The sequence below is a fragment of the Mesoplodon mirus genome (assembly GCF_964341445.2).
Source record: "Mesoplodon mirus genome assembly, chromosome: 3".
NCBI classification, from domain to species: Eukaryota; Metazoa; Chordata; class Mammalia; order Artiodactyla; family Ziphiidae; genus Mesoplodon; species Mesoplodon mirus.
The window spans coordinates 24539858-24549392 of NC_138978.1; the positions used below are offsets into that span (position 1 = coordinate 24539858).

The 9535-nt window shown below is 60.0% G+C and overlaps 1 protein-coding gene across 1 annotated transcript; it reads left to right on the forward strand.

The window, feature by feature from the left end:
- The first annotated feature begins 812 nt into the window (after positions 1 to 812).
- On the forward strand, positions 813 to 9264 carry SYTL1 (synaptotagmin like 1). The gene is made up of 15 exons (XM_082612889.1): positions 813 to 921; positions 3101 to 3329; positions 4306 to 4454; positions 4677 to 4749; positions 4831 to 4876; positions 5295 to 5367; positions 5613 to 5716; positions 5871 to 5984; positions 6211 to 6377; positions 6640 to 6736; positions 7077 to 7235; positions 7482 to 7560; positions 7684 to 7783; positions 8630 to 8835; positions 9044 to 9264. Exons 2-15 carry the CDS (start codon positions 3139 to 3141, stop codon positions 9181 to 9183), a joined length of 1698 nt encoding a protein of 565 aa, XP_082469015.1. The 5' UTR covers positions 813 to 921; positions 3101 to 3138; the 3' UTR covers positions 9184 to 9264.
- Positions 9265 to 9535: the final 271 nt, after the last annotated feature.

Genomic DNA, 9535 nt, shown 5'->3' on the forward strand with positions numbered 1-9535 from the left:
GCTTTGCTGTGGCCTCGGCTCATGGTCCCAAAGCAAATGTAATCCAGGGCCCAACCTATTCTCAGGGTGGGGAAGAATCTGGGAGAGAATGGGGGGTGCTCAGAGGGGCTCCCCACGGACAGAGGGAGGGTATGGGAGCCTCACTTTGGCCCTGGAAGAGTCCAGGCCTCCTCAGACAGATGGGGCCCAGGGTGGCAGAGGGGACAGAGAGCAGCTCTGCTGAGGCCAGCACTTCCTGGGAGGCATATGTGGACATGGAGGGGACTATGTTGGCCAGGGAACACCTGGTACCTCCTATATGCCAGCTTGTGCCAAGCACCTTCATTTCCCTTGGAGGCTCTTCACACTCTGCTGCCTGCAGTTTACACAGGAGGAAACTGCAGCTCAGAATGGTTGAGAGACCTGCTTAAGGTCACACAGTGGCACAGCAGGAACTATTCAGGGTTGTCTGGTTGCAGTCTGCAATCCTTCCACCACCCTGGTTCTCAGAAACGTTTCTAACTTTGCTTTCAAAGCAAGTTCCTATCAGCTCCTTAGTGGGCAGGGTGGGGCTGCTACCCATTCTACAGATGGGGCAACCAAGGCTCTGAGGGGTTGGGGCCAGCTCGGGTTACAGGAGTTACAGAATAAGTCTGCAGAGGAGCTGGGGCCAAGCCCCAGGCATCTCCTACCCACCAAACCTGCTCTGGGGTTGCTGAAAGCCCAGGCCGCACCCCTGGGGAGCTGGGAGTCCAGGCCCGGTTTTGCATCAGGCCCTGTGAGAAGGTGTTTCCTCCTCCTCAGTGGGGCAGCCACTCCGCTGGGCTGCCGGTTGAGTCAGCCTTAGGCCCTCACTGCTCTTCTTCTGGTCCCTGAAACTCAGCTGCCGGGGGAGCCGGGGTTACCCGACGAAGGTGTCCCCTCCATACTGGACCCCTACAGGTAATACACCTCGGGGCCAGAGGGCCCCTGCCAGTGTCCCGAGGGGTGGGCACCGCCACCTGGTATCCTGAGCACCCTCTAGGACCTAGGGGTCGGGGAGGTGGAGCGTGTCTGGGGCTGGAACAGCCAGACAGACGGACAGACCCTTAAACTGACCAATGGGTCTGTCCCATAAGTGTTGAAACAGAGTGGGGAAGACCAGACACTGGATTCTGCCTTTGGAACCAGAGGGGACTGCAGGTAAGCGTGTGCTGCTGGTGACCCTGGGCTCAGATGCCCACAGCCCAGCCCAAGCAGACCTCAGGACAAGGGCGGGCAGGGTCAGTTCTGTGGAATGTCCCTCCACCTCCATACTCATACACACACACCTGGTGGCCCCCAGGGCACCAGAGTACACACCACAACACACAGCCCAGTCACACATACACACACGCGCACACACCCCACTGTGCCGTCGCCCAGAAAGTCACAGAACCTACCACACAGACGAGAGTCCCCCATGCAGCACCACACTGTGACATGAGGCCCAGACACACATGCAGTGATACAACATTCACACCCACAAAATATACAGCCTCCCAGATCCCACAGTCTGCAGACGCCTGCTGAACAGAGACTCACAGTGGCACTGGGTAACACAGGGGCAGCCACACAGGCTCACACACCAGGCCCCAGAAGAGCTCTAAACAGTGCGTCTGTAACACCCAGGATCTGCACACAGTAGATGTTCAGGAAATGCTGTTAACATCGGTCACACCGGCATTTCCACAGCGTCATACACGACACCCGATAGAGACACCCACCCACCTCCCGGGTGAGGGTGGGGCAGCAGGGGGAGAGGGCTCGCTCGAGGGGCTCGCTGACTCAGCTGGGAGGGCACAGAGCGTGGGCTGGCGGCAGGCACAAGCCAGGACCTGCCTGCTGAGTGTCCTCTTCCCATCTCAGCCTTGCCTGGTGCCCCGGGAGGGAGGGAACTAAAGGGGCGGGAGGAGAGGAGAGACCGCCCAGCAGGCTCAGGCCACGGCTCTGCCCACGGCCCCGTCACAGGCTCCTTGCCACGTCCACATGCCCCTCAGAGCTGGGAAAATGTTTTCCTTCCGGAGTCACCGTGGTACCTTAGCTGCTTTGCAGCACTCGGCCTCCACCACCAGGTCCCACCCCAGCCAGGTCCTGGGTCAGGGCGTGGGGAACCCATGTGGCCAGAGTAAAGGGGTCTAGGGAGGGGCTCCAGGCCAGGGGCCAGGGCTGACAGCAGGGGCAACCTTGGGCTGGAGGCCTCCGTGGGAGTGGGTGCAGCAGTTACCTCCGGGGGAGGAAGTTAGGCTGTGAGCTGGGGAGGAGGCTGCCTCAGACAGGAAGGCCCAATAGGCCAGAGCAGGGTGGAGGTGAAGGGTGGAGGTGAAGGGTGGAGGGAAAGGACCCAAGTTGGGAGATTCCCGGGGCAGGGTGGTGAGCAGATATGTATGTGCACCTGTGCGTCTGGCTGCGTGTTCGTGTGTGTGCATTTCCCATGTGTGTGCAGGTGCACGTATTTCTGCATTTAACTAGTCAAACTTTTACTAAGCATCTGCTGTGTGCACAGTTCTGGCTTTGAAGATGAGGCCCTGTCCCTGACTTCAAGGAGCTCACAATCTAGTTTGGGGGATGCAGTATGTGTGTGCAAAAGTGTGTGTGATTTGTATATATCTAAGGACAGGTCTTTGTCCCTGGACTTATTCTTGTATAGGTGAACCAATCTGTGGTTCCTTGTCTCCCCTGTGTGCATGAGCCTGTGTGCAGGTTTAAGGATATGTTACATGCATCTCTTGGTCTGGACATGGATCTGGGCCTATGACTGCATAGGGCCCTTTATGGGGGACCGGGTATGCATAGCCTGTCTTTATATAGGTGTCAGTGTGCATGTGTGACCAGGTGTGCATCTCACTGTAGGGAACTATATCTACATGTATCAGTGTGTGCATGTGTGTCTCTACATGTCTTTGAGTGTGTCCCTGAGTATGTTCATGGGTCTCGGTGTGCATGTGTCAACGAGTGCATCTCATGCAACCTTGATCTCAGCCTTCCTGGGCTTGTACCCCACCCACCATGGGGGGTGTATATTTGGGCAGAAAAGGCAATTGGCTCCAGGATGTGCCCTGTATATGGGCAGGCCTTTACCTGACCCTTGCTCTGCCCCCAGGGAGCCACGTGTGCCCAGCCTGGGCGCTGCCCCAGCTGATGCCCCAGAGGGGCCACCCATATCGAAAGGGGCTCTGGTCCCTGCCTGGCCCCCTCATGGCACATGAGCCACAGCCTGAGGCTGATGGGCAATTGGATCTCAGCTTCCTGACAGAGGAGGAGCAAGAGGCTATTGCCAAGGTCCTGAAGCGAGATGCCCACCTGCGCCAGCTGGAGGAGGGACGGGTCAGGCAGAGTAGGGGAGCCCCAGAGGAAGGGGCCTCAGGCACTGGGGGGCTTGGGTGACTCCCACCCTCTCCCCTACCAATGTGCAGCCTGTCAGATATCTGGGTAGTCTTGTTTTTGCCCACTGGTCCACTCCACCCTTGGCCAGCTCAGTTCATCACCTCTCCCAGGGTGGCTGCACCAGTTCCCTTGCCGGCCTCCCTGCCTCCAGGCTCGCCCTTTCTGGCCCACCCTCCATGCTGCAGCTGGGACTCTCCAGATCTGTCTTTAATATCCTCTCCTGAAACCTCACATGGTTCCTCAGAATCTCCTGCCAGGGGCAAGCTCCAAAGCGTGGTCCACAAGGCCTCCCTGGTTGGACCCTGCCAGCCTCTTCCACCAGTAAGCCTCACCCGCTGACACACATATACAAAATGTCCACTACAGCCACTCGGGTGCTCCACAGTCCCCGAACACACCCTTCGCTTTTATGATGTTTCTCCTGCCTGGAAGAGCACAATCACAGAGCAGCATGGGACTTACAAGTAGTGTTTGGGGACAGACAGACACCTCCTAGCTTGTAACCTTGGACCTCCCCAGCACCACTCTCCTCATCTGTAAAATGGAGCTAACGAGCCCTACCTCATAGAATTAGGAAGGATTATACACAGTCATTTAATGAATAATAATTATTTTTCTTCTCTACCTGGAGAACTCCAATTTGTCAGTTAAGAGCAATTCCCATGTCACCTCCTCTGGGAAGCCCTCCAGTATTCTCACAGGCAAAGCTGGCCCTCTTACATACATCATGGCTCTACCTCACTATAGTGTACTTGTCTATTCTGGACTCAGTCTCCCCACCAACCTGAGCTCCTCCAAAGCAGGGATCAAGTCTGATTTGCTGTTGTATCCCTGGCCCCAGGTACAGGGCCTGGCACAGAGTGGGTGGCAATAATGTTGATTGCATGAGTGGTGACAGCCACGCCCTCCCCCATCCTCCAGCAAGCTCCGGACATCGCTGGCAGACCCTGGGCAGCTGAAGATCCTTACAGGGGACTGGTTCCAGGAAGCACGCTTCCAGCGGCACCACCACGCCCACCTTGGCTCTGACCTTGTTCGCGCCTCCATCCGCAGGAAGAAGGGCTCCAGGGGTGAGAGGAGCTCCCCAGAGTGGGGCACGCCTTGGGCAGCCCAGGTCACCAGGTGTATGTGGACAAGGACAGAGGGCCCCTGGTTTCAGTTCCAGCTGCCCCTGGCACTGTGTGACTTTGGGTGGGCACCACCCCTCCATGGGCTACAGGAGGTGGGTGGGCATCTCCAAGGGCCAGACATCCTGAGAAGAGAGTTTCACAGAACTTCTCACCTGGGTGCAGGAGACCAGGCTCAGGGCAGCGATGGGGAGGCTGAGGCTGCTGGGAAAGAGACCGAAGAGGCGCTGGAGCCCAGGTGAGGAGGCATGGCAGGGAGTGGAGGGTGCCTCCCAGTCACCTGGGGCCCATCTCTGACTATACCTCTCCCTCTTCCCAGGCTCCCCATGGACGAGGCCCCCCAAGAGAGGTCCAGCGAGACTGAGGTGAGTAATGAATGACTGAATGGGCTAATGAATGAATGTACAGCGTCCCTGGCGTGGAGGTGGGTTGTGCTGGGGAAAGCGCCCAGCCTGAGAACCAGGAGACCCTGGCCTGGGCCGCTGTCATCTTCCTCTGTCAAACGGGGGTGTGGGCCCATCCTCTAAGGGAAACTCTGAATTGGTTACTAGGGGTGGAGTGTGGACTGAGCTGGGTGAGGTCCAAGACTCAGATGCCACCAATGGGATCCTGGGAGTTGGGTAGGGCAGGCCCTGAAGTGTGAAGGGCTGTGAAGGACAGGCCAGACTGGCCCTGCAGCTGGTTGCCAGCTCTGCCCTGAGGGCAGTGCAAAATCGGAAGCTGGAACCTCTGATCCCTTCACCACTGGCCCCCTCTGTGACTTCTACCCCTTGCTTCTTTCAGGGACCTGATTTCCCCTCACCACATGTCCCCCCAAAGGCTTCAGATCATGAGGAGGAGCCCCAGGCCCAAGAAGGTGAGTGGGAAGGTGTGTGCTGGGAGCACAGAGAGGTTGCGGGGATCAGAGGCAGCTCTAAGTGACCCCAGCCACCTGTGTTCACCTTCCTTGTCCTGCTTAGGGGGCTGGTAGGTGTGGTCTCCACCAGCGACCGCAGGCCAGCACTGGGGTCTGAATGGGGGTTGTAAACCAGCCCCTCCAAATTTGCTCAGGGGCAGGGCGGGCAGGGGAGGGGCTCGCTGAGCTGTTTGTGCCCCTCCCAGCCCCCGGCACCGGGGGCGTTCAGGCCTTCGCCGCCGAGGAGGCTGACTCTGAGCTGGAGCCTCCGTCGAGGGGAGAGGAGGAGCCGCAGCCCGCGCCTGCCCAGGTAGGCGGGAGCGGCCCGCGGCTGCTCTCAAGACCCGGAGAGGACTTAGGGCGGGGAGTGCAGCTGCCCGAGGCTGCGAGCGGTCCGGGACCAAGAGCGGTCGCGGGAGGGGCGGGGGGCTAGGGGGCGCCCCCGTCACTTACCCCCTCCTCAGACCCAGGAGGCGTCCGAGATCCTGGAGAATGGGGAGGAGGCCCCGGGGCCCGACCTGTCACTCCACCGCGTGCTCAGCAGCAGCTTCTCCACGCCCAGCCTCAACTCCTCCGCGGTGAGGGGGTGAGGGAGAAGGCCTGGGGTGGGCCTCCCCTCCCCGTATCCCGAGGCGTTGCCCCTGCATGACCCCTCCCTTGACCCCCGGACCTGACACTCCAGCCTCCAGGCAAGCTACCTCACTTTACCCCCCTCCCCTCCCATCTGAACCCTCCGCGCTCCCCTTCCCCGGCCCCGACGTGAGCCCCGCAGCCCGCTCTGACCTCCCCACCCTCCGCCCGCAGCTGAGCAGCAGCCAAATGAGCCTGTCCGGGGAGGCGGAGGCGGGCGCGGTACAGGTGAGCGGCTCCCTGTACTTCGCGCTGCGCTACGAGCCTGGTGCCGCCCAGCTGCGCGTGCACGTGATCCAGTGCCAGGGCCTGGCCGCCGCCCGGCGCCGCCGCTCCGACCCGTGAGTGTCTGACCCCGCGAGGAGGGGCGCTAGGGAGCCGCTCTCACTGTCCAACCCCACCTCTTTTCTTGGCCTCAGTTTCCTCATCTTCAAAATGGGAATAACGTTCTTGGTAGACGCGGGAGCTGGGTGAGATAGCTCCTGTAAAGCGCTGCACGAGGCCTGGCACGCGAAGCTGCGTTCCCGGCTGTGGCTGGGGAGTAGACGCTGGAGGGGTAAAGGGGGCCCCCTTCACCTCTGGTCCTCACCTGCCCCGCTCCAGCTACGTCAAAAGCAAACTCCTCCCGGGTAAGCAGAGCAAGCGCAAGACCTCAGTGAAGAAACGGAATCTGAACCCGGTCTTCAACGAGACTCTCTGGGTGAGGCTGCGACGCCAGGGCGGCCCCCCATTAATGAACCGAACGCCCCTTCCTGCGGGGACCGGGTGGCGGGGGCAGCCATGGTGTCGTCATTGCCGGTCGTTCCAATCCTCCATTCTGGGGGAGGAACGGCAGGGAGGCCCTCGCATTAACGCGCTCTCCAACATGTCAGTCTAGAGGTGGGCGCGGCGCTAGTCCAGACCCCCATTAATACCGTCCGGGGTTCCCCAGGATTCCTTCCAGCAAGGAGCGTGGTAGGATGAGCCCCAGCCAGCACTCCCGCAACACTGAGGCCGGGGCCATCGACGCTGCTTCATTAAAGTGCACCTCCTGTCCCCAGCACTCCGTCCCGCAGGCCGAGCTCCGGGACCGCGTGCTGAGCCTGTCCGTGTGGCACCGCGAAAGCCTGGGTCGCAACATCTTTCTGGGCGAAGTCGAAGTGCCCCTGGACACGTGGGACTGGGACTCTGAGCCCACCTGGCTCCCCCTGCAGCCCCGGGTGAGCAGCTGACCCGCGGCGCAGATCTCCCGCCTTTACCGCACTGGGCTTTCCCCCAGTCCCCGTCAGCCTCGAAACCTTACAGCCCCATGCAGAGGTCTGCCCAGGGCTCTCGGATTCCCCAGGCCGTTCCCTCGGCAGCCCCCTCCAAGACCCCGACCCGTCGGTGTCTGGAGACTCCGCTCCCTTCCGGCCCCTTTTCCCTAGGACTTTGTCCCCACCCGCTGACGAGCCCGCCTCTCGCAGGTCCCGCCCTCTCCCGACGACCTTCCCAGCCGCGGATTGCTCTCTCTGTCCCTCAAGTACGTGCCCGCTGGCTCTAAGGGTGAGTGACCGCCGGCGAGAGACCAAGCTGGACGTGCCTTGAGAGGCGGGGAATCTCTGTCCCGCAAGGGTGAGGGACAAGTGTCTGTCCTTGGGACAGGGCCTGAGCCGAGCCTCTTTGCAGGCGCAGGACTGCCCGCGAGCGGGGAGCTGCACTTCTGGGTGAAGGAAGCTCAGGACCTCGTGTCTCTGCGCCCAGGACCCCTGGATACCTACATACAATGGTGAGGGGCATCGGTACTTCCCCGCCTCCCTTCCATTCTCATGCAGTGGAGCTCCCCACCTTCAACAACCCCTTCTGATCACCCACCCTTGATTCCCCACTCTGGGCTTTGACCACTGAGCAGAGGTGGAGGGGAGAGCTTGAGCAAAGGCCTGGAGTCAGGAGAGTTGAGGACTCCTCTGAGCAGCTGCATTTCAGTGACTGGAGCATAGGACTTGCTGGAGAGCTGAGGCTGAGACCTGGGAGGTCTCAGGGGCCTGTCCATCTCAGGGGCCTGTCCATGGAGGCCCTGGAAAGCCAGGCTGTGGGGTTTGGTCCTGAACTTGCAGTTCAGTGGTTCTGAAAGTAAGCACCGGAGGAACTCTAGGGGTGCCTCCAGGTGCGGTCCCACCCTCAGAAAGTAAAATAGAGGTAGGTCAATGAGGTTCTGAGTTCCCAGCCTTGATTCAACAAGAGACATTGTTTTTCTTTTAGGTTTTGTACTTCTGAATAATATTTTTGTCTTGCAGAAAGGGCTCCAAGGCTTTAAAAAGTTTGGAAACTACTTCTGGGGGGCTGTGAAGGTGACTGAGCTGAGGAGTAGCAGAACTGCATTTCAGAGACATTACTCTGGGGTCCTGTGAATAGGGGTTGTAACTTTTAAAGGCAGGAGATCTGAGAGGAGGTTGGCGCAAAGGTCCCAGGATACTAAATGATGCCCATTTAGGACCCCAGGGTTTGAGGCCAGTTCTCAGGCAGGAGCCAGAGGACATGGACATTGTGAGGAAGTATGGGTAGGACTCGGTGACTGGCTGGTTCTGGGGGGTGTGAGGGGGTGGCCACTTGACGCCAGCCCACCTCCCCACAGTTTGGTGCTGCCTGATGACAGCCGGGCCAGCCGCCAACGCACAAGGGTGGTGCGACGCAGCGTCAGCCCCATGTTCAATCACACCATGGTTTACGATGGCTTCGGGCCTGCTGACCTGCGCCAGGCCTGTGCTGAGCTCTCTCTCTGGGACCATGGGCCCCTGGCCAGTCGCCAGCTGGGGGGCACACGCCTCAGCCTGGGCACCGGTGAGTGGGGCAGAGCCCTGAGGGGACCCGATGCTAGGAGGCAGGGGCTTGACATGTGGCCCTGGGCACTTCTCTGTCCTTTCCTGAGCTTTGGTGTCTATGGAGAACGTGGGGGTGATAGTGCATGATCTGGGACCAGGCAGGTGTTCCTTGGGACCTGGGGTGTCCAGTGTGACCATGTCTTCCACCCCTGCCCGCCCACATCTAGGCAGCAGCTATGGGCTCCAGGTGCCCTGGATGGACTCCACACCTGAAGAGAGGCAGCTGTGGCAGACCCTCCTGGAGCGGCCGTGTGAGTGGGTGGATGGCCTTCTGCCCCTCAGAACCAACCTGGCCCCCAGGACATAGCTGCCCTACAAGCCCTACAAAACCCCTCTTTCTGGACCCCCATCTCAGGGCCTGCCCTTGGCTAAAGTCAATAAAGTCTATTCTGAGGGCAGCAAGGGGCTGATGTCGGCTTGGGGGTGGGAGTGTGGGGAGGGCAGTGATAGCAGGGAAGTGAAGAGGGCCAGATGAAGGAACTTTAGACTCAGACATAAAGACTTTAGGGAGCTGGTCCTAGGACTCCTCCCCATACTTCAGACATCGCCAAGGCCCAATGGTACAAAAGTATTGTTTAATAGTCTGCCTGCCGGCACTCCATGAGCTTGAGGCGCCTCTCTGGTTGGTTCCCCCCACTGGGGCTAGGCTTGGGCCCTAC

What these genes read in the sequence shown, in the direction of transcription:
- SYTL1 (XM_082612889.1), top strand. Translation starts at nt 3,139, where the DNA reads ATGCCCCAGAGGGGCCACCCATATCGAAAGGGGCTCTGGTCCCTGCCT. An exon ending in GAAGAGGCGCTGGAGCCCAG is followed by an intron (nt 4,750 to 4,830) that starts GTGAGGAGGCAT and finishes CCCTCTTCCCAG; the next exon opens with GCTCCCCATGGACGAGGCCC. An exon ending in ACGCCTCAGCCTGGGCACCG is followed by an intron (nt 8,836 to 9,043) that starts GTGAGTGGGGCA and finishes GCCCACATCTAG; the next exon opens with GCAGCAGCTATGGGCTCCAG.